The following is a 25,262-nucleotide window of genomic DNA, read 5'->3' as shown; positions in this document are numbered from 1 at the left end:
GAACATCAGTGATTTGAGCAAATTGATGTTGTGATGTTAAGATTTAAAGGGATGTATGCTGTCCATTTTAACTTACAACTTAAAATAATGCTTCTTAAAAACATCTGAAGGATTTAGTTACCTTCATTCCAGTGTTCACGATTGTCTCTATCCGTGGTTTTCTCCAGCCGCGGACGACCTCTGCGTCTCTTCACTGGTTTCCTCAGCCCCTCCTCCTCCATCTCGCCCACCCTGCAGGTCCTCTCCAGCAGGGGCATGGGCCTCTCGTCCTCAGAGTTGTCAAACGGTTCGTTCAGAACCTCCGTCGTCTCAGAGATGGTCTCTGTCGTCACACTGCTATTAATCCTTCTTCTCTTGCGACCTCTCTTCTTGAGCATGACAGCTCTCTCAGCTCTCTCTCTCTGGAACACAAATCAAATGTTAAACTTTAGGGACGTTTTCTCGGACACAAATTAAGCTTAGTCCTGGACTAAACTTACTTTCCATTTCTGAGCACAACTGCTCTCCAAGACAGACAAAACAGATGGGTGGAAAAAAAGGTTAAAATAAACATAATACTTCCTCTCTAAACTCTTTCTGCAGTTTAATAGCTACAGAGAGAGACACTCAAGGCCCTGGTAAAATGTCTGCAGGGAGGACCGGGCCTCATTGTAAACTTTTGTTCTGAATGTAAAATGCTCAAACCACACAATGTGAGCATCGAATGCTTGAGCAACTCTTTCCCACAGATGAAGGCTGACTGGTTTAGAGAACCACAAATGAGACAGGCAGAGTTAACTCAGACCACATTCTACATATGCTCCAGTTTTTCACTGAGTGGGTATTACAAGGATGTCACTTTCTTTTTGTGGTAGAGATTAAACCCAGTGAGGACTATGAAAGCAATCCTGTAACAAATTCACTAATTAACTGCAACAACCATCAGCAGGCAGTCTTATCTAGAGGACATATTCCTGCTGTGTGAAATAGAGCTGGTTCCTAACTTCTAGACCACAATCTGTTGTAATATCATCTTCACCACGAGGGAGCAGTGGCCTATCGACAACACAGATGTGAAAACCATGGAAGGATTTAAATTAGCCATGACCACTGACAATAGAACAAGTTTCAGTCTGTCTGCCTTAGCCATGACCACTGACAATAGAACAAGGTTCAGTCTGTCTGCCTTAGCCATGACCACTGACAATAGAACAAGGTTCAGTCTGTCTGCCTTAGCCATGACCACTGACAATAGAACAAGGTTCAGTCTGTCTGCCTTAGCCATGACCACTGACAATAGAACAAGTTTCAGTCTGTCTGCCTTAGCCATGACCACTGACAATAGAACAAGGTTCAGTCTGTCTGCCTTAGCCATGACCACTGACAATAGAACAAGGTTCAGTCTGTCTGCCTTAGCCATGACCACTGACAATAGAACAAGGTTCAGTCTGTCTGCCTTAGCCATGACCACTGACAATAGAACAAGGTTCAGTCTGTCTGCCTTAGCCATGACCACTGACAATAGAACAAGGTTCAGTCTGTCTGCCTTAGCCATGACCACTGACAATAGAACAAGTTTCAGTCTGTCTGCCTTAGCCATGACCACTGACAATAGAACAAGGTTCAGTCTGTCTGCCTTAGCCATGACCACTGACAATAGAACAAGGTTCAGTCTGTCTGCCTTAGCCATGACCACTGACAATAGAACAAGGTTCAGTCTGTCTGCCTTAGCCATGACCACTGACAATAGAACAAGGTTCAGTCTGTCTGCCTTAGCAATGACCACTGAACAAGGTTCAGTCTGGCTGCCTGCTACACAACAGCACCAGAAAAATCACAACTGTTTGTAGTACTGTACCGTGGATTATTTAACATAATCTAGAGAACTGAGTGCATCTTTCATTGCAGCCAAGAACATTTAACACACCTTAGTTGGTAGACAACACATCTTCAGATACCAAGTCGCATTATATAATGATGGAAAACAATCTAATTCTGAAACTATTACATAACATTCAATTGAACTCCCTTATTTTCCCACCCCTATGTAAACACTATAACCAGCCAATCACACTGCAGCCACCTCACCCTGCAATGAGGAAATGTGTCAAATAACTAATTTCCAGCTCTCACCTTTCTCTTGACACCAAACATTGCATGGGCTTTCGTTAGGATGGGAGGCGATCCATCAGAATCATCCTCATCTTTGTCACCACTACATTCCTCAGAGGCGTGCAGTCTTTGGTCTCCAGCGGTTGTGGGGCGACGCTCATATGTTCTGAAGGGGTTCTTACTGTAGACCTTAGTGGGAGGACGAGGGTGATGTATGCTAGTCATCAGATAGGACACCGCTCTCTCTTCATTCTCCCAACTAGCCTGCTCCTTCAGTCGCTCAGCCTGTAATTAACACACAGAGAGACAGACATTGTTATTGTCTCTGGGAAACACAGGCAGCTAGCTTAACATCACAATGAAAAGGCTAATGGAGAAATAGACACACGATTTGAATTAACATCATGACAAATGCATCACCACAGGTTCTCTTGATAATGTTTGAGTGTCAGAGCAGAGGAAGCATTTGCTGTTAAGCAATTCAATTTGATTGCATGTCATGGAATATTTAGCACTATTCATTATGTAATGATATACTGAACTGATTTGGGGCAATTTGGGGCACCACATTAAATGCCTAGTGACAGTGAACATGCCAAGCTCATTAACGGCCTTGGTTCGAACTCAAACACCACCTTTAACAGACTGTGGGATGATGAATGATCATGCATCGCGTTAGCTGACGTGGAGGCATACAAACGCATGTCTTTACTACTAACGTAGGGGGCTCCAACTAATGCAGGGGTCCTGGAGAGCCAATGTACCGAGTGTGTAGGCTTTTCCTCCAGCCCAGCACGAACCTGATTAACCTAATCACGGTCTAGACTACAGACGGAACACCATGATTAACCTAATAACGGTCAAGACTACAGACGGAACACCATGATTAACCTAATCACGGACTAGACTCCAGACTGAACACCATGATTAACCTAATCACGGACTAGACTCCAGACTGAACACCATGATTAACCTAATCACGGACTAGACTCCAGACTGAACACCATGATTAACCTAATCACGGACTAGACTCCAGACTGAACACCATGATTAACCTAATCACGGACTAGACTCCAGACTGAACACCATGATTAACCTAATCACGGACTAGACTCCAGACTGAACACCATGATTAACCTAATCACGGACTAGACTCCAGACTGAACACCATGATTAACCTAATCACGGACTAGACTCCAGACTGAACACCATGATTAACCTAATCACGGACTAGACTCCAGACTGAACACAATGATTAACCTAATCACGGACTAGACTCCAGACTGAACACCATGATTAACCTAATCACGGACTAGACTCCAGACTGAACACCATGATTAACCTAATCACGGACTAGACTCCAGACTGAACACCATGATTAACCTAATCACGGTCTAGACTCCAGACTGAACACCATGATTAACCTAATCACGGTCTAGACTCCAAACTGAACACCATGATTAACCTAATCACGGCCTAGACTACAGACTGAACACCATGATTAACCTAATCACGGACTAGACTCCAGACTGAACACCATGATTAACCTAATCACGGACTAGACTCCAGACTGAACACCACGATTAACCTAATCACGGACTAGACTCCAGACTGAACACCATGATTAACCTAATCACGGACTAGACTCCAGACTGAACACCATGATTAACCTAATAACGGTCTAGACTACAGACTGAACACCATGATTAGACTACAGACTGAACACCATGATTAACCTATCACGGTCGAGACTACAGACGGAACACCATGATTAACCTAATAACGGTCTAGACTACAGACTGAACACCATGATTAACCTAATAACAGCCTAGACTACAGACTGAACACCATGATTAACCTAATCACGGTCTAGACGACAGACTGAACACCATGATTAACCTAATAATTGTCTAGACGACAGACTGAACACCATGATTAACCTAATAAGTCTAGACGACAGACTGAACACCATGATTAACCTAATAACGGTCTAGACTACAGACTGAACACCATGATTAGACTACAGACTGAACACCATGATTAACCTAATCACGGTCTAGACTACAGACTGAACACCATGATTAACCTAATAACGGTCTAGACTACAGACTGAGCACCATGATTAACCTAATCACGGTCTAGACTACAGACTGAACACCATGATTAACCTAATAAGTCTAGATGACAGACGGAACACCATGATTAACCTAATCACAATCTAGACTCCAGACTGAACACCATGATTAACCTAATCACGGCCTAGACTCCAGACTGAACACCATGATTAACCTAATCACGGTCTAGACTACAGACTGAACACCATGATTAACCTAATCACGGACTAGATGACAGACTGAACACCATGATTAACCTAATAATTGTCTAGACGACAGACTGAACACCATGATTAACCTAATAACGGTCTAGACTACAGACTGAACACCATGATTAGACTACAGACTGAACACCATGATTAACCTAATCACGGTCTAGACTACAGACTGAACACCATGATTAACCTAATAACGGTCTAGACTACAGACTGAGCACCATGATTAACCTAATCACGGTCTAGACTACAGACTGAACACCATGATTAACCTAATAAGTCTAGATGACAGACGGAACACCATGATTAACCTAATCACAATCTAGACTCCAGACTGAACACCATGATTAACCTAATCACGGCCTAGACTCCAGACTGAACACCATGATTAACCTAATCACGGTCTAGACTACAGACTGAACACCATGATTAACCTAATCACGGACTAGATGACAGACTGAACACCATGATTAACCTAATAATTGTCTAGACGACAGACTGAACACCATGATTAACCTAATAAGTCCAGACGACAGACGGAACACCATGATTAACCTAATCACAATCTAGACTCCAGACTGAACACCATGATTAACCTAATCACAATCTAGACTCCAGACTGAACACCATGATTAACCTAATCACAGTCTAGACTACAGACTGAACACCATGATTAGACTACAGACTGAACAGAGTTGAACAGTGTCAGGTCCAGGGTTGAAAGACACTGTGTGTGTGTGCGCGCATGCAAGACTTACATCCATCTCGATCTCTCTCTCCTCCTCAGACAGGACAGCGTTGAGGGCCACTGCGGGGGTCCAGTGCAGTGCGTCAGGGTCCACCTGGTTCAGCCTGGGGCTGGGGGTCCAGTGCAGTGCGTCAGGGTCCACCTGGTTCAACCTGGGGCTGGGGGTCCAGTGCAGTGCGTCAGGGTCCACCTGGTTCAGCCTGGGGCTGGCTCGCAGCTTCTCCATGTGCCTCTGGATCAACCGCTCTCTTCGGATCACCACAAACCTAAAGAAGAGCAATAAGAAACATAAAAATCAGTCAATCAAACCAAGAAACATCATCAACGAGATCAATCAATCTATTCTGATTACCACAAACTTAGAGAACAATGATCAAATAGATCAATCAATCTATTCTGATCACCGCAAACCTAGAGATCAATTACCAATAAGATCAATCAATCTATTCTGATTACCACAAACCTGGAGAGAAGCAATCAAAAACTATGACAAAAAGCACCAGCTCTCAACATATTCATGTGTGATGTGACATGAAACACATGTAGTGTTTGTAGTTAATAAAACTGAACATCAATTGATATCTTCTGATCACTACGACCCTAGAGAGTCAACCCATTCTGATCATTACAATCTGAAGAGCCAATCATAAACAAATGAACCAAACAATAAAATGTTTTAATAAAGCCATTTTTAAGTTAGCAATTGTCAGTAAGTACTGTCAAAGTACTTTCACAGTAAACCAATAAGAAAAAGACCAGCTGTTGTAGAGTGAATCCACATGACCCATGGCGTTACGTAAGTTAATAAAGCTGAAACGGAGGATTCTCAGGCTGGAATAGCAGCAGGCTGTTCTGTCTGTCTGTTTCCTTAACCTGACTTACTTCTGCCAATATTCTGCTGCATTAACGGCTAACATGTTAAAAATACCCAGTGGCCTGAATAAGTCTGAGTCAGACAGGGTGCGCACACACAGCGAGTGTGTGAGTTAGGACTGACCTGCCGTCCTGCCTGTCAATCATGCAGAGATGCTGGAGAGTAGCGGCGATATCATGCGGACACATCCCAGTGGCCCTGCTTATTCCTTTAACGCTGATGTGTTTATCTGGCTGCTTATAGAGGTACTCCACCATGACACTTTTCCAATATGCCAGGTAGGATAAGCGACCCAGATCTGACAGAGGCTTCTCTGGGGAGCCAGCTTGTCCTTCCTGCCTTGTCAGAAGGTAACCTGAAACAGACACATTGAAACAAAACAACATGGTGTGAGAAGACATAACCTCAAAAAAAACAGTACCTTAAAAAGACCTACAGTATTATAACAAATCAACAATGTTGTGAGAAGGCATTAAATAATGTGCATCAATCTAAGTAACATAATAAAAGAATCCCATGTGCTGCGTTTCAATCTAGCCCATCCACCTTTGTCAAGGCTTCGCATCTGTGGTGAAAGGTGGCCCGAGCTACAGCGGTGTTGGTCAGACCATGACATCCTGAACATATGTCTTCTCACAAAAACATCTGTAGTGTCCGAACGGTGTGGCCTACAAACTAATATGGAAGTGTGAGACTCTCACGAACAGGAGGGTGTTCTCCATTTTGCTCTACGGCACAGAAAACTAAATAAATCTGAATTGGGCTGCATGTAAATGCTGCCATCTTTTGAAAAGGTAGGTCATCTTAAAAAACCTATTCAAACAATACAATGCTGTGAGAAAGTAGGCTCGTATGTAACCTAAAAAGATACATGCTGACAAAAATACAATGATTTACTCCAGCTAGCTAGAGACGGTTGTTGCTGCTGCATGTCTTAGACTGCAGTACATATCATAATCTGACATGACATGACATCCTGTGTTGGGGAGCAGCTCCATTTTCACCTTCAGAGAGTAGAAATGGAGGAGAGGTAATCAGACATCCTCTCCTTCAACCTCTGTCAGATGCTATGATGCTGGCAAGGGCAACAAAGGAGGTGGAGGAGAGGAGGGTGAGTGAAAAAAAGAGGAGAGAAAAAGCAACAACAAATGGAGGAGAGAAGCAGCTGGATGTCATTTCTCACAAGAGGTTGCACTTATCAGAGATAATGAAGAGGAAAAAAACTAAGTAAAAAGGTAGCTGTGTCTGTATGTAATTAGTTTTATAGCCGTCCTGTCAAGGGTCATCCATTATAAGCAGCTTGAAATTAATTAATGTCTTTTAATGTGTGCACCCACTACAAGGAACCAAACAAGCACATCTAATCACCAAACACTGAATACATAATATTCCAGTCATTATGACAGTATTCATTACCCAAAGCTGAGACGAGAGGAGAGCCAATAATTGACAACAAATAAATGAGCTGCTAGAACAAAGATGAATAACTAACTAAAACACAGATAATAATAAATGCAACACTACAGTAACAAGTCATGTTATTCTGTGTGTTTTATAAATGTATCAGCTGTGGTTTACCATCTTTAAATCAAAACAAAGAGATTATTCAGAATCCTCAGGAGTAATGACTAGAAAACCGCATTCACGCTGGCAAACGGAGCTAATGCTTTCCCTCTCACAGCAAGCTACCCGAGACAAATTGCTCCTCTAATACAATCCAATAAAAGCAGAAAAATCGTAATCTAAACAACTTCCGGTTTCAAAAACACAGGTTCCGCCCCAAATGGCACCCTTTTCCCTGTGTAGGGTGCCTCTTTTTAGATGGGACGTTAAACGGGTGTCCTGACTCTCTGTGGTCACTAAAGATCCCATGGCACTTGTTGTAAGAGTAGGGGGATTAACCCCATGTCCTGGGAAAATTCCCAATCTGGCCCTCATGCCATCATAGCCACCTAACCTTCCCATGCTTCGAATTGGCTCATTCATCCACCTCCTCACCCATGTAACTATTCCACAGGCCGTTGATGTAAATGACAATGTGTTCTCAGTCAACTAACCTGGTAAAATAAAAAATGTTTTAAAAAAATAAGTTCAGACAGAGGCTCCAAGAGAGCGCTATTGGAAAATGTCTGTGGTTTTGTCCTAAATGGCACCCTATTCCCTATATAGTGCACTACTTTTGACCAGGGCCCATAGGGCAATGTCCCCAATCACTGCCCTGGACCATTGGGATAGTTTTTTAGACCAGAAAGAGTGCCTCCTACTGGCCCTCCAACACCTCTTCCAGCAGCATCTAGTCTCCCATCCAGGTACCGACCAGGACCAACCGCGCTTCGCTTCAGAGGCCCGCCAGCAGTGGGATGCAGGGTGGTATGATGCTGGCAAAGTGAGCAGCAAATCAAATGCTCCATTACAGCTCTACCACCCAAACCCACCAGCTATGACAAACAGTCCAAATTCCAAGTGGAGGGTTATTCCAATAATGGACCCCTAGGCAAACAGGCTGCTAAATGTAATTGGATATCAAATATTAACTTATGCAGACATAACCTAATACGTCTTTATAATTCTATTTATAAATTATTTATAATTTATAATATTGAAAACATGATTACTTACGCATGTAAATTGCGTTGATATACCCATTTCAATTAATTCACAACAAATTTTCTGTGAGTATAAAAATGTCACCAGAGGCCTGATAGAAATAGCAAATTTGTCAGTAAACTTTCCTAATTTCGACAAAACAACATACGCTAGACAAGGTGGGATCTTCTTTATTTCAGTAAAATTCATTATGTGAGAAATTGCAATATAATAACTATCATATCGAAGTAAACTTGGAGTAATGCGATGAGATGGTATGATCCTCCCACTATGATTTAGGAAAGCATGCAGTTTATTAGGCTACAGATTAAATAAATGATGATACACTTCACAGGGTGGTGAAAGTGCAAGGTGATGAGCTTGATGCTCCTTTCTAATAAATATTGAAGGTCTTATTCTGGTGACATGATCATGGCTGCTGTTTGATAAATTAAAATAAATCTTGCTCTTTTATCCATAATAATCTAATAATCTCATTCTATCCCCACTGTATCTGCCAGCTGTTGGCTAGAGTGCATGTGCCAAGACCAGAGTGGAAACATTCGCTATATAACGCAACATGTTTTATGACATAGATCATAGAGAGTTGAAAATGCGATGGAAACCTTGTATGTTTTTTAAAAATAATGTATTTATTTATTATTTGACTCCCTTTTTCTCCCCAATTTTGTGGTATCCAATTGGTAGTAGTTACTGTCTTGTCTCATCGCTGCAACTCCCGTACGGACTCGGGAGAGGCGAAGGTCGAGAGCCATGCGTCCTCCGAAACACAACCCAACCAAGCCGCACTGCTTCTTGACACAACACACATCCAACCCGGAAGCCAGCCGTACCAACGTGTCGGAGGAAACACCGTACACCTGGCGACCGTGTCAGCGTGCACTGCGCCCGGCCCGCCACAGGAGTCGCTAGTGCGCGATGAGACAAGGATATCCATGCCGGCCAAACCCTCCCTAACCCGGACAACGCTGGGCCAATTGTGCACCGTCCCATGAGCCTCCCGGTCGCGGCCGGCTGCAACAGAGACTGGGCTCGAACCCAGAGTCTCTGGTAGCACTGCGATGGGGGGCCCTGTTATTGGGAATTTAACTGCAAAAAATATTTTTGTGTGCACTATGTCATCACGCACAGCCTTTTATCTGCAACAGATCAATTTGATGGGAACATTTCTGTGCATATTGTTTTTATGCAGATATGCGAATATTCCCATGAAAATCTGTCACAAATTAGATGGAAACCTAGCTAGGGGCACAAATGTATGCCTGGGAAAACAGATTATTTTATATTGTAAAGAATCAGGCAAGGATTCTAGAATCAAGCAGGAATTGAGTTTTATGTTCTTAGAACGCATTAAGGGACTTACTGAAATCAATGAGGAACCTTCCAAAGCCTTGCCTTTGGTACTGAGGCATGATCATTATACAGGAGACATTGTATTTCTGCTGGCAAAGCTTTTCCTGAGGGAAGGGGAAAAAGATCAAGTATGTCAGAGCTGCACTGAAGCTGGCAATTTATTGCACCTGCCACTGTCCTTGTCGAAAGCACACACACACACACACACCCTTCAAAATACATTTAGCTTTTAAGAGGACTAATATAGTAAAGACACTGACACTGCATTAACCAAACATATTTTTCATTCTATTGAATATCCTTACCTTGGAGAAATAGCCCACAAGGTGACAGCCTTTCTCGTCGTTCTTTGTTAGTATGTAAAAAAGGAAAGGCTCCACGTCGTAATATAGGGTCTTGTGATCCAGGAACAGCTTGGCTAACAGGCAAAGGTTTTGGCAGAAGAGCTTGCTAACATTTCCATCAACCTAAACATGGAACAAAACCAGCATTAGAACATTGTTCAAATTTAAACTAACCAGCATGAGAACATTGTTCAAATTTAAACTAACAGTTGATTCTTTCCATCTCTCTCTCAAAACCATTCAGTCACATTTCATACACATACACCAGCATATGATCATAGTCCAAAACAGCAGCCTATTCCATTTAAAGTGCACTTACTTTGACCAGGGCATATAGAGCAGTTTACAATAAAGGGAATAGGGTGCCATTGGGCCCTGGTTTAAAAAAGGGAGGGAACTATATAGGGGATAGGGTGCCATTTGGGATGCAAACATAGTTTTACTACTTTGAAAAGTGACCTCTGACCTCGAACACTGAAAGGTCATCCTTCCTGTAAATCTCATTGGCTGGAGGTTGAAACCAGCCACACTTCTTGGCGTGTCGCTGGAGGATGCTCTTGCATCTCATGTACTTCAGACAGAACTCACACAGGTAAAGCTTTTGCAATCTGCCAACGAAAGAGACAACGAGACAAAAGTTAGCCTATAATTTGGATTCAATTTATAAGTTGACACACCGATTTCCCCTCAGGGATTAATAAAGTATTTATCTTATAAAGAAGCCTAGCATTGAAAGGCATTTGTACAACCTGAGTGTACGAAATAATAAACTGTACCTTGAGTACTCCGGTGGGTAAGGCGATGAGTGCCAGGTTTGGATTTCATACTTCCCAAACTCAATGACGGCCGGGTATCGTCCAGAGTTAGTGATAGTCATGGTTCCATTTCTCTAAACACGGCAATACAAAATTAAATGCCTCAACGTCTTACCACAAGCACTCATTCAAACAATATCAATGATCTAAGTCTGACATAGGCAGTATCTTCAAACAGAAACTTGGAATGTGGACCCTTCCCTTTGTGACATTAAAACTTATTTTCATGTCTGAAAACATCTGACAAACATTGATTTAGGGGTTGTAATGTTAAGCTATAGGCTACATATAACTTATATTGATTAGGTGATAGGTGTGAGAAGTGTGATTGAGAGAAGTTATTTTGGACAGTTTCCTCACCTGCGACGAGAGCTCTTGGACCTGTGTGAATATCTCCACGTCTTCCTCTGTGACATGTTCCCTGGAGACCGCTACGAAGCCAGGTTCCTGCTTCACCCTCAATTCACCTTCACAGCCTGTTACAGTAACCAAACATTACAGTCTGTTGCAGTCACCAAACAGCCTGTTGCAGGCACAGTCACCAAACATGCTGGTACAGTCACAAACATGCTGTTAGAGTAACCAAACAGGCTGTCACAGTAACCAAACAGGCTGTCACAGTAACCAAACAGGCTGTCACAGTAACCAAACAGCCACATCAGAGGAGTACCATCAAACATGGTAGATTATCCTCCCAGCTTTATAGAGTAGATAGGGAGCAGTGTTCTGTAGCCTGTGAACATTCAGTATAGTAAATGCATTTGGTTTTAATGTGCTTTTAATGTATGTTTTGTTAGACAGCCTCTGCGAAGTTAGGTCTCTGTGGAGTTGTATAATGAATGTATCATCATCTCTGCACCTGTGAATGAAAATCCTGAATGTAATGACGTGAAACTAAATCACTCTACTAACGTAACCACTTTCATGTGTCAACCCACCAAGTCTGCGTCCCAAATGGCACTATTCCCTATATAGTGTCCTACTTGGCACCACGGTCCATGTGTCTCTGGTCAAAAGTAAAGCACTATGCAGGGAATACTAGGGTGCCATTTGGGACACAGCCCCAGATAGTTTCCTGTTAATTAAAAAGTCAATGCAGTGACAGCAGCAGTGTGGAGACTACGATACAACAGCAATGATGTTGAAAAGCTAACCAGGCATCTTTAGCATACATGAAACACTTGAAATGATGTATTATACACTAAGAAGTGGAAATTTTACGTTAAAAACATCATTATTGAGATTAGTTTGAGACTTGAGTATACATTTTAAATGTGTACATGGATGTTTTGGCTTATCAATTTAAAAACTATTCTATTCACAGTATTATTAAAAATCTTAGCCCTTCAGGGCCGGTTTCCCAGACACAGATTAAGCCCAGTCCTAGACTAAGAAGCATGCTCAATGGAGAATCTCAATTGAACATGCTTCTTCTAGTCGAGGAGTAGGATAAATCTATGTCCGGGAATCTGGCCCTATGACACCGAATCAGATGGGGGAGGGCGTAGATCAATAGACGTAATCATCATGTCAACTTCGAGTCATAAATGGTGTATGTGTGTGTCAGTCTAACGACTGTGGGAAGTTAGGGTTGAATGGTGACAGTGGCACTGGTGGTAGTGCTGGGAGAGGGTGGAATGGAAGGCAGAAGAGCGAGTCTTTATAATCCAACAACATAACAGTACAGTCACAACTAGGCGAAAATCACAATTGGCGAAGCCAGTGCACTAATGCATAGGGTCAAGGACAGGGGGGACAGATAAAGGAGTGAGCAGTATGAAGAAGGGGTTAGTGGTTGGGACAGAAAAAAGAGAGAACAGTTTGAAGAAAGGGTTAGTGGTTGGGCCATGCACTACTTTGACAAAGAAGCCGACGGCAGAGAGATGGAACTGAAGCCGCGTAGCTAGATTCATTACGCAGCCAAAGTCAAAACGCAACAACGAAATTAAACGAGTTGGGGAAAAAAACAGAAATGAATTAATTAAAGTAGGTGGTGTAAAAGATTAGTAGTAGAAACTGTTCAAATGTTATTGAATTAAAGCAGGGCGAAGCCAAAATGAGCTTGTTCACTCTTGTAAAAAGAAAACATTTGTTAGCTCATACGGTAAGGCATTTTGTCACAAGCCTTGGGTTAAAAAAATATTTAAACTAGCGGAAGTAGACGCAGGTATTTTCGGTCGGAGCGTTCACGCCTTTGCTTACCATGGTCGTGCTCTGCCTTAATTCTTCCTTCGTCTGTCATGTCTCCCTTTCCTGGTGTTTCCTGGGGTCCCTTCTGAGGGGTCACTCTACATCTTAGCCTGCCTAGCATCCTGTGCTTTTTTAAAAAGGGGCTACGTCTGAAGTGACTGACCACCTTAAAGGGGCGCCCCCTGGGCCGGCCAGGCCTGGGATGGGAGGAGGAGTGGGACGACAACAACAACCTATTCTTTGTCATCTCTTTCTTTCCGAGGCGCTGTTGGGGAGGATGGGGAATGAGAGGATATGTTTTGGACGCGGTGGCACAGGACCCTAAGTCCTGCTTACGGTGTCTGCGCTTAGGTGGTGCGTAGCAAGGCAGTCCCTTTTTCCGAGATTGTCCCTGAGTGGCATAGATATGGGAGAGTCCGTCAAAGAGTCCCTTAAGTTGGTTGTGATTAGAGAGACTGGTGATGGAGGGGACGCTAGACTGGCTGGAAGAACTCTGGGGGGAGTTAGCGGAGGTGGAGCTGGAGGAGACCAGGGAGGTGGTGGGGCTATGTCCAAGTGACGTGGGTGGGGGTGGGAGAGGGAGTGTACAGCGAGAAATGGTGGTGGTGGTTAGCTTTTGACTTGGAGTTGTATCAGACTTTGCAGCTAAGCCAACGACTGACTGAGACGGACTGAGTTTCCATAGTTTCGGCGGAGTGCCCGGCTTTTTCCTAGCAGGACAACAAGACTGTGACCCTTTCAGGGCAGAGGGGTCTAAGATTTCGCCGGCTCGCGACGACCTGCGGCCGACAGGCGAGGGGGTAAAGAATTTGGAAAGCCCATCGATAAGCCCTTTGGTTTTCTTGTTAACAGTGACTGTAACTGCTGGGGTGGAGGAGGACGAGGTGGGCGTGAGGGGAGGGGTGGTGGAGGGGGTGGAAGAGGTGGTGAATTGGGTGGTGAAGGTGACAGCGTCACCGGCCCAACAGGGGTTTGATGTAGCAACAGCCAATAAGTCTGTGGCGTCCTTCACAGATGCTGCATGACCAGATGAAGGTGTGGAACAGACGGTAAGCTTTTGACCCCTACCAGGTGACCCCCTTCCTCCCCGGGCTAGCATGGAGCCGTCACCACTGCTTACAGACCTAGAACAGAAACAGCGTAGGGGTTAGGCAAGGACACAAACTATGGTATGAATCAACGTTTATGAAAACAACTTAGTCATAACTCAATTTATAACAAAGCATTGCGATAAAAAGCAGAAGCATTTCCTTGAGGTAATAATGTGGTTTATGGACACTCTGCACAACCTTCTATTGGTACACTAAAGTAAAGGCAATGTCTACAGATCATGGTGATAAACTTACATTCTATGTTTGAGCTTATTTCTGGGCCTCCCGATTGGCTTTGCATATCGACGTTTGATCTCATCGGCTTTCTTATGCAGCAGTTTCTTTCCATTTTCCTTGGGCCTGCATACCTGGCATACCCAGGTACCTAGAGAGAGGAGAGCATCAGTTAGGTGGCTTCATCAACTCACACCACACATTCATTGGAAACATTTCCTTTTAATGCAGATGGCGAGGGAGAGGGAGAGAGACACACTCCTACTCACTCCTTACAATGAACAACAATCAATTACTCAGCACAAAGCAGGGAAATCCATAAAAATTTTATACAAAAAAAAAAACCATCAGGGTCCACTGAAATAGACTGTCCCAAAATGGAACCCTATTCCCTATACAGTGCACTACTTCTGACCAGGGCCCATGTAGGGAAGAGGGTACCATTTGAGAGACAGCCCATGTCAGTGCATTTTGAGCAAAGCGATGCGACTTGTGTGAATATCAGTCCCGCTGCCAAAGGTCTTACACTACAGTAGCTGTTCAATCATTACAAGCATAGCTGTAGGCCACGTACAGTAATCTACATATCTCTCCCCTGGGACTGGGGAATAATTTGATATTCTTGCAAAGCTCCTAATAAGCCATCTCTGCTTCACTATGATGATTGACAGACCTAAAGGCCCCCTATGAAGAACACACAGAGAGAGAGACCACCATATGTATGAACACCTTTACCTTTTGGCATCCTTGAGAGTGGTGGGTTGCAGCACTCCATGTGAAACCCCCGATCACAAGAGTCACAGAACAGCATCTCGTCCTGCAAGGAGACAGGAGGCATGTGTGGGGCTGTGTGGTGGCTTCCCTGTTGTTGCATAGATGTTACACCTTCTGTCATTTCACTGTCCGTTTAGTTTAATATGGATGATGTATGTGGAGGTGAATTATGTTTGGTTGAAAGGTGGATGGAGAAAAAAGAGGCTGTGTCTTCACTGCATAACATGTTGCCCGGAAATGGCAGATCTATGCTTGAAAAAAGATTTCACGATATGTCTCTGTCCCAAACGGCACTCTATCCATTATATAGTGCACTACCTTTGACCAGAGCTCTGCTCAAAAGTAGTACACTATATATAGGCCATAGGGTCCTATTTGGGACACAGATATTTTCATTGTTAAGAGGAAATTTATTACCGGGTTGATTACATTATTATGTCTCCATGAAAGCATTATCAATCTCTATCTCACACAGATTAAATGGTATGGCACTGTATTTAGAAAAAAATCTAAAGTATGAAAATACTTACAGCGTTTTTGCCCTGTATTCGACAGGAGCTACAGGTTTTACATTCTATACATTGCCATCGCAATCTCTTCACATTTGTGGTCAGCTCTGGGGAGAACTTCAGACAAGATGGGTGCCCTGTAGAGATAAATAAAGAGTGTTATTAGTGTTGCTGCACATTTCAACCATCCTTTAGGCGGTGTCCCAAATGGCGCCCTATTCCCCATGTTGTGCACTACTTTTGACCAGGGCCCGGGGCAGTGGTCAAAACTAGTGCACTACATAGGGAAGAGGGTCCTATTTGGGAAACATACTTTAGTATCAGTTTCACCGAGCGGGAGGCGCGACCTTCCCATTATGTTCACACAGCAAGGTTAAATATTAACATATTGCATTATCAACAATGTTAAGCAGCGTTTGCGTGCGTCTGTGTCCGGGTGGGACCGCTCGCTCTTTTCCACAAGCTGTGTTTAAAAAACAGTATGATCAAACATCTGAGCAGCTAATTAAAGATAATTTGTTCTTAATGAGGCAGAAACAGTAGCAGAACTCAGTCTAATGGGGGCCCAAACGTGAAAGTCATGTAAAAGCGTGCCTCCTCTCTCACCGGCTCGTTCTCATGGTTGTAAAACAGCTGCTTTACACCCAGAGCACAATGTGTGTACACTAGGAGCGGTTAATGAAAACCACCTCAACGCTACTTAGTCAAATTTGAGCTATAAAAATGTCACTGGGAGAATAATTCCTTACAGCATTTAAAATAACTGTTTCCAAGGCAAACTAATCCTTATGAGAGGTCATTTTACAGAGGGTTAGCAGCAGCAAATTTGTCTGGAAGAAAAGAACAGTAAAGGAAAATGACACCAATCTACGGCAGTGGAAAATGGATGACATTTGATCCTATTTCCCTCTCTGTCCCTCATTGCTGCCTGCCGTGTTTCCAGAATGCTGTTGCATTCCGATTCCGAGAGCGCCGTTCACTCAACGACATGAGTGATTTCTAAATTCTAATGGCCACTTAAGTGGAATCTGCAGCTTCCTTCCTCAGTCCACCATGGGTTGTTGGCAGTTTTGCCATAATTCTTCCTTCATCTGTCATGTCTCCCTTTTCCAACTATCCAATAGAAACAGTTCATCAAGTAAGTCCTTTAAGTAGAGGGTTTAGCCTAAAGCAGGAGAACATCACGATGCAAGAGGAATATGGCAACGGCCCGATGGCAGTAGAGTTGCTGCTATCATTTCGGGGTATACCCCTCCACACATCGACTCACTGTGTTTAAACCACAGACTCACAAATTGCAGATTGACCATGCCTAATTAGAATCTGTATAAACCAAATCTGCTACAACATTAGCTACATATACACTGAGTGCAGAAAACATTATGAACAACTGCTCTTTCCATGACATAGACTAACCAAGTAAATCCAAATGAACGCTATGATCCCTTATTGAAGTCACCTGTTAAATCCAATTCAAATCAGTGTAGATGAAGGGGAGAGGTTAAAGAAGGATTTTTAATTGAGAAGCGGATTGTGTATGTGTGCCATTCAGAGAGTGGATGGGCAAGACAGAAGATTTAAGTGCCTTTGAACGGGGTATGGTAGTAGGTGACAGAGGTGTACAGGTTTGTGTCAAGAACAGCAATGCTGCTGTGTTTTTCATGCTCAACCGTTTCCCGTGTGTATCAAGAATGGTCCATGACCCAAAGGCCATCCAGCCAACTGGACACAACTTGTGGGAAGCATTGAAGACACAACTGTGGGAAGCATTGGAGTCAACATGGGCCAGCATCCCTGTGGAACACTAGACACTTTGTAGAGTGCCCTGACGAATTAAAACTGTTCTGAGGGCAAAGGGGGAGAGGGGTGCAACTCAATATTAGGAAGGTGTTCTTAATGTTTTGTACACCGAGTGTACAAAGAGGGCTTCCTATCTATCTGTGGCTTCATCCCAAATGGGGCACTCTGTTCCCTATATAGGCCTAGTGTACTACTTTTGGGCACTACCCATAGGGCTCTGGTCCAAAGTAGTGCACTTCGTAGGTAATAATCCAATTTGGGATTCAGACAGTGGCCGTGTCCGAATACCCGGAATTGCATTCTAAATAATAGGCTGATTGGGTGTGCCTAAATGCAAGGTGTTATAATATGTGAACTTTCTGAAATTCAGTATGCAATCATATTTTTACTTTTCATCTAGTAGAATTAACTTCCTGCTATTGAGGAAGATAATTGTCTTTTTACTAAACAGTACATTCTAAATGGTATGTAATAAGATTAGCACACAGTTTTAGAAAGTAGTCAGCAAGACTAACTATGACATGGCCAGTGTGTTCGAGAGGATCAGTTTCAGCAAGGCGCAGAATAATCACTAAGCTTGATCACATAATGAGTAGTTATGTGGGATGCAAGGTGATCTAGAGCAGTTATTATGCACAGTCCGACTGCCATGTAGTGAGACCTCAAACATGCACATTGTGTCAAGTGGACAAAGGCTCTCTAGGAGTCTAGGTAACTGAAATATGGTGAATGTGTAACCAGGTCAGCCAAGTTCAGCCCAGTTTGGCACAGTCATATAAAAAAATGAAAAAAGGGTATGAACTTACCGCTGCTCCCACAGTCTGCACAGGAGAGAAGCTGCTCTGGCCTCTTGTCCCGATTGGACTCTTTCGTTCCCAAACAGAAACTGCATATTGGGATGGGGTCAGCGCGTAGCTGGGGAGAGAAACAGAAACTACATATTGGGATGTGGTCAGGGCAAGCTGGGGAGAGAAACAAACTGTATATTGGGATGGGGTCAGCGCATAGCTGGGGAGAGAAACAAACTGTATATTGGGATGGGGTCAGCGCGTAGCTGGGGAGAGAAACAGAAACTGTATATTGGGATGGGGTCAGCGCGTAGCTGGGGAGAGAAACAGAAACTGTATATTGGGATGGGGTCAGGGCAAGCTGGGGAGAGAAACAAACTGTATATTGGGATGGGGTCAGGGCAAGCTGGGGAGAGAAACAAACTGTATATTGGGATGGGGTCAGCGCGTAGCTGGGGAGAGAAACAAACTGTATATTGGGATGTGGTCAGCGCGTAGCTGGGGAGAGAAACAGAAACTGTATATTGGGATGGGGTCAGCGCATAGCTGGGGAGAGAAACAAACTGTATATTGGGATGGGGTCAGCGCGTAGCTGGGGAGAGAAACAAACTGTATATTGGGATGGGGTCAGCGCATAGCTGGGGAGAGAAACAAACTGTATATTGGGATGGGGTCAGGGCAAGCTGGGGAGAGAAACAAACTGTATATTGGGATGGGGTCAGCGCGTAGCTGGGGAGAGAAACAAACTGTATATTGGGATGTGGTCAGCGCGTAGCTGGGGAGAGAAACAAACTGTATATTGGGATGTGGTCAGCGCATAGCTGGGGAGAGAAACAAACTGTATATTGGGATGGGGTCAGCGCATAGCTGGGGAGAGAAACAAACTGTATATTGGGATGTGGTCAGCGCGTAGCTGGGGAGAGAAACAAACTGTATATTGGGATGGGGTCAGCGCGTAGCTGGGGAGAGAAACATAAACGGTATATTGGGATGTGGTCAGCGCGTAGCTGGGGAGAGAAACAAACTGTATATTGGGATGGGGTCAGCGCGTAGCTGGGGAGAGAAACATAAACTGTATATTGGGATGTGGTCAGCGCGTAGCTGGGGAGAGAAACAGAAACTGTATATTGGGATGTGGTCAGCGCATAGCTGGGGAGAGAAACAGAAACTGTATATTGGGATGTGGTCAGCGCATAGCTGGGGAGAGAAACAAACTGTATATTGGGATGGGGTCAGCGCGTAGCTGGGGAGAGAAACATAAACTGTATATTGGGATGTGGTCAGCGCGTAGCTGGGGAGAGAAACAAACTGTATATTGGGATGGGGTCAGCGCATAGCTGGGGAGAGAAACAAACTGTATATTGGGATGTGGTCAGCGCATAGCTGGGGAGAGAAACAAACTGTATATTGGGATGGGGTCAGCGCATAGCTGGGGAGAGAAACAAACTGTATATTGGGATGTGGTCAGCGCATAGCTGGGGAGAGAAACAAACTGTATATTGGGATGGGGTCAGCGCATAGCTGGGGAGAGAAACAAACTGTATATTGGGATGTGGTCAGCACATAGCTGGGGAGAGAAACAAACTGTATATTGGGATGGGGTCAGCGCATAGCTGGGGAGAGAAACAAACTGTATATTGGGATGTGGTCAGCGCATAGCTGGGGAGAGAAACAAACTGTATATTGGGATGGGGTCAGCGCGTAGCTGGGGAGAGAAACAGAAACTGTATATTGGGATGTGGTCAGCGCATAGCTGGGGAGAGAAACAAACTGTATATTGGGATGGGGTCAGCGCGTAGCTGGGGAGAGAAACAAACTGTATATTGGGATGGGGTCAGCGCATAGCTGGGGAGAGAAACAGAAACTGTATATTGGGATGGGGTCAGCGCGTAGCTGGGGAGAGAAACAAACTGTATATTGGGATGGGGTCAGCGCGTAGCTGGGGAGAGAAACAAACTGTATATTGGGATGGGGTCAGCGCGTAGCTGGGGAGAGAAACAAACTGTATATTGGGATGGGGTCAGCGCGTAGCTGGGGAGAGAAACAAACTGTATATTGGGATGTGGTCAGCGCGTAGCTGGGGAGAGAAACAAACTGTATATTGGGATGGGGTCAGCGCGTAGCTGGGGAGAGAAACAGAAACTGTATATTGGGATGGGGTCAGCGCGTAGCTGGGGAGAGAAACAAACTGTATATTGGGATGGGGTCAGCGCATAGCTGGGGAGAGAAACAAACTGTATATTGGGATGGGGTCAGGGCAAGCTGGGGAGAGAAACAGAAACTGTATATTGGGATGGGGTCAGCGCGTAGCTGGGGAGAGAAACAGAAACTGTATATTGGGATGGGGTCAGCGCGTAGCTGGGGAGAGAAACAGAAACTGTATATTGGGATGGGGTCAGGGCGTAGCTGGGGAGAGAAACAGAAACTGTATATTGGGATGGGGTCAGGGCGTAGCTGGGGAGAGAAACAGAAACTGTATATTGGGATGGGGTCAGCGCATAGCTGGGGAGAGAAACAAACTGTATATTGGGATGGGGTCAGGGCGTAGCTGGGGAGAGAAACAGAAACTGTATATTGGGATGGGGTCAGGGCAAGCTGGGGAGAGAAACAAACTGTATATTGGGATGGGGTCAGGGCAAGCTGGGGAGAGAAACAAACTGTATATTGGGATGTGGTCAGCGCGTAGCTGGGGAGAGAAACAGAAACTGTATATTGGGATGGGGTCAGGGCGTAGCTGGGGAGAGAAACAGAAACTGTATATTGGGATGTGGTCAGCGCATAGCTGGGGAGAGAAACAAACTGTATATTGGGATGGGGTCAGGGCAAGCTGGGGAGAGAAACAAACTGTATATTGGGATGGGGTCAGCGCGTAGCTGGGGAGAGAAACAGAAACTGTATATTGGGATGGGGTCAGGGCGTAGCTGGGGAGAGAAACAGAAACTGTATATTGGGATGTGGTCAGCGCGTAGCTGGGGAGAGAAACAAACTGTATATTGGGATGGGGTCAGGGCAAGCTGGGGAGAGAAACAGAAACTGTATATTGGGATGGGGTCAGGGCAAGCTGGGGAGAGAAACAAACTGTATATTGGGATGGGGTCAGCGCGTAGCTGGGGAGAGAAACAAACTGTATATTGGGATGGGGTCAGGGCAAGCTGGGGAGAGAAACAAACTGTATATTGGGATGGGGTCAGGGCAAGCTGGGGAGAGAAACAAACTGTATATTGGGATGGGGTCAGGGCGTAGCTGGGGAGAGAAACAAACTGTATATTGGGATGGGGTCAGGGCGTAGCTGGGGAGAGAAACAGAAACTGTATATTGGGATGGGGTCAGGGCAAGCTGGGGAGAGAAACAAACTGTATATTGGGATGGGGTCAGGGCGTAGCTGGGGAGAGAAACAAACTGTATATTGGGATGGGGTCAGGGCGTAGCTGGGGAGAGAAACAAACTGTATATTGGGATGGGGTCAGGGCGTAGCTGGGGAGAGAAACAAACTGTATATTGGGATGGGGTCAGGGCGTAGCTGGGGAGAGAAACAAACTGTATATTGGGATGGGGTCAGCGAGTAGCTGGGGAGAGAAACAAACTGTATATTGGGATGGGGTCAGCGAGTAGCTGGGGAGAGAAACAAACTGTATATTGGGATGGGGTCAGGGCGTAGCTGGGGAGAGAAACAAACTGTATATTGGGATGGGGTCAGCGCATAGCTGGGGAGAGAAACAAACTGTATATTGGGATGGGGTCAGCGCGTAGCTGGGGAGAGAAACAGAAACTGTATATTGGGATGGGGTCAGGGCGTAGCTGGGGAGAGAAACAGAAACTGTATATTGGGATGGGGTCAGCGCGTAGCTGGGGAGAGAAACAGAAACTGTATATTGGGATGGGGTCAGGGCGTAGCTGGGGAGAGAAACAAACTGTATATTGGGATGGGGTCAGGGCAAGCTGGGGAGAGAAACAGAAACTGTATATTGGGATGGGGTCAGGGCGTAGCTGGGGAGAGAAACAGAAACTGTATATTGGGATGGGGTCAGCGCGTAGCTGGGGAGAGAAACAGAAACTGTATATTGGGATGGGGTCAGGGCGTAGCTGGGGAGAGAAACAAACTGTATATTGGGATGTGGTCAGCGCGTAGCTGGGGAGAGAAACAAACTGTATATTGGGATGGGGTCAGCGCATAGCTGGGGAGAGAAACAGAAACTGTATATTGGGATGGGGTCAGCGCATAGCTGGGGAGAGAAACAAACTGTATATTGGGATGGGGTCAGCGCATAGCTGGGGAGAGAAACAAACTGTATATTGGGATGGGGTCAGCGCGTAGCTGGGGAGAGAAACAGAAACTGTATATTGGGATGGGGTCAGCGCGTAGCTGGGGAGAGAAACAGAAACTGTATATTGGGATGGGGTCAGGGCGTAGCTGGGGAGAGAAACAGAAACTGTATATTGGGATGGGGTCAGGGCGTAGCTGGGGAGAGAAACAGAAACTGTATATTGGGATGGGGTCAGCGCATAGCTGGGGAGAGAAACAGAAACTGTATATTGGGATGGGGTCAGCGCATAGCTGGGGAGAGAAACAGAAACTGTATATTGGGATGGGGTCAGGGCGTAGCTGGGGAGAGAAACAGAAACTGTATATTGGGATGGGGTCAGGGCGTAGCTGGGGAGAGAAACAGAAACTGTATATTGGGATGGGGTCAGGGCGTAGCTGGGGAGAGAAACAGAAACTGTATATTGGGATGGGGTCAGGGCAAGCTGGGGAGAGAAACAGAAACGGTATATTGGGATGGGGTCAGGGCAAGCTGGGGAGAGAAACAGAAACTGTATATTGGGATGGGGTCAGGGCAAGCTGGGGAGAGAAACAGAAACTGTATATTGGGATGGGGTCAGCGTGTAGCTGGGGAGAGAAACAGAAACTGTATATTGGGATGGGGTCAGGGCGTAGCTGGGGAGAGAAACAGAAACTGTATATTGGGATGGGGTCAGGGCGTAGCTGGGGAGAGAAACAGAAACTGTATATTGGGATGGGGTCAGGGCGTAGCTGGGGAGAGAAACAGAAACTGTATATTGGGATGGGGTCAGGGCGTAGCTGGGGAGAGAAACATAGCAAGTGTTCAAAAACATAAGAGGCATAGTGGACTAGCTATGTATGTACTGTTTGTGATGTAAATATGGGAATAATATCGGTATTCTGGTATGCTTTATGACACAAAAAATGTGCATAACACTCATCTATTCCTGTTTGTCTTGGAGTCTACTGACTGAAGAGCATGCTTTTAGGGGATTATTGAAACAGAGAATATATTCAAACAGATGCAATGATATGCAGATACATGAATAAGTAAACACAAGGCTTAGCCATCAAAGCTCTGTGAATGATGGGAATTAGTGACATAATAGTCCGTCCCCCTGACATGAGTTCTCAACAACTAAAACACAATTAGCTTATTATGAACACTTACTGCCCACAGGAGGTACTCTACCGTAATACATGTGAAAAATTGCCCTTCTTTATCCATTGAATCTGAAAGGGGATGTGATAATCAGTTAAGGGGCTTAATCCACTTGAGAAAGCTTTACACTACAATTAGACAGGATTAGCCAGCATGTAATCAAATTACCTTAATAATGTTAATGAATCATAATAAATGATTCAAATACATTGTATAGTGCCGGGACAATACCAGTATCACAATATTTTTTCCATGGCAAGAAGTGAAACCCAAAGCAGACCTCACTCTTTGGTCCTTTAACCTGCTGTATGTAAAATATTGTGAGCTATAAACATAATGTTTATTTCCAACATTAGGGCTGTTTTCCTGAAGAAGTTAAATTCGCTTTGTGTTTCGTTTCCTTGCCAGGATACTAACGAGTATCGCAATACTGGTATCGTCCCGGCCCTAACATTGAAGTTGCTCTCCCTCTCTCCATGTTTCAGAATCAGCAGTAGAAAGGCTAACAATCACTTAAGGGCTTAAAATGACATACAAAAGTAGTAAAATATCAGCTTTAAGGTTTAAGAGGACCTAGCACTGATCACTTAGATCTGCCTGTCAATAGTTCTAACTACCAGCATGGCTAGTAGGAAGGTAAACATTGTGCCTATACCCATCTGTTCTACAGCCTGCAAAATATTCAAAACACTTTCTTCTGCTCAGTATCAAACACTATGAAATGACTTTCTTATTGAACCCAATGGACTCAACCACCTTGAAAACAGCACCACCACATAACACAGAAACTAACAGCAGACTAGCCCCTGTTTAGTTTGAAGGTAAACGGCCATGTGTAGCTCAGTTGGTATTGCGACACTTGCAACAAGGTCATGGGTTATTTTCCCGCAGGGATCACATAACCTACACATGCTAAAAACACATGCGCTCTCTATGCTGTTAATCACTTTGGATAAAAACATCTGCTACGGGTCATAGGTTATATATTACTATATGGTGTATTCCTACTCAACGAACATTTTCAACACCTTTTTTGTTCAGTAGACTTATGAAACGTTATTCGGTTCAATCATTTCATGACCATCGGGTATGACAATAAATAACAAACCTCATCATCAGTTCACACACAAACGACTCATCAACTGACTGCGGAGGTTTTGGGAAGAAAGGACTCTGGGGAGATGCCCATAATTAGTTTCTACTGAGCCAGAGGCAGGCAGATTATCATCATGACCTCAACACAGCCCGTTTGAACGCAATATCCATCGGCC

At 44.5% G+C, this 25,262-nt stretch overlaps 1 protein-coding gene across 6 annotated transcripts in view; it reads right to left on the bottom strand.

Moving 5' to 3' along the window:
* kat6b (K(lysine) acetyltransferase 6B) overlaps nt 1-25,262 on the bottom strand; it is a 44,024-nt gene that overhangs the window by 4,379 nt on the left and 14,383 nt on the right. For 3 of the 6 annotated variants that reach the window (XM_036960511.1, XM_036960512.1, XM_036960510.1), the window contains exons 3-16: nt 18,566-18,674; nt 15,981-16,096; nt 15,412-15,538; nt 14,698-14,827; nt 13,364-14,475; nt 11,522-11,637; nt 11,123-11,235; nt 10,813-10,954; nt 10,308-10,469; nt 10,013-10,106; nt 6,166-6,397; nt 5,179-5,434; nt 2,113-2,376; nt 122-401 (exon numbers count right to left, since the gene is read on the bottom strand). In XM_036960511.1, the coding sequence (XP_036816406.1) occupies nt 122-401; nt 2,113-2,376; nt 5,179-5,434; nt 6,166-6,397; nt 10,013-10,106; nt 10,308-10,469; nt 10,813-10,954; nt 11,123-11,235; nt 11,522-11,637; nt 13,364-14,475; nt 14,698-14,827; nt 15,412-15,538; nt 15,981-16,096; nt 18,566-18,674 (3,253 nt within the window). The remainder of the gene's footprint in view (nt 1-121; nt 402-2,112; nt 2,377-5,178; nt 5,435-6,165; nt 6,398-10,012; nt 10,107-10,307; nt 10,470-10,812; nt 10,955-11,122; nt 11,236-11,521; nt 11,638-13,363; nt 14,476-14,697; nt 14,828-15,411; nt 15,539-15,980; nt 16,097-18,565; nt 18,675-25,262) is intronic. The other 3 variants (XM_036960513.1, XM_036960514.1, XM_036960515.1) reach the window with 3 other exon arrangements.

Source organism: Oncorhynchus mykiss, chromosome 23, assembly GCF_013265735.2.
Source record: "Oncorhynchus mykiss isolate Arlee chromosome 23, USDA_OmykA_1.1, whole genome shotgun sequence".
NCBI lineage: Eukaryota > Metazoa > Chordata > Actinopteri > Salmoniformes > Salmonidae > Oncorhynchus > Oncorhynchus mykiss.
This window is presented reverse-complemented; position numbering and strand designations above follow the sequence as displayed.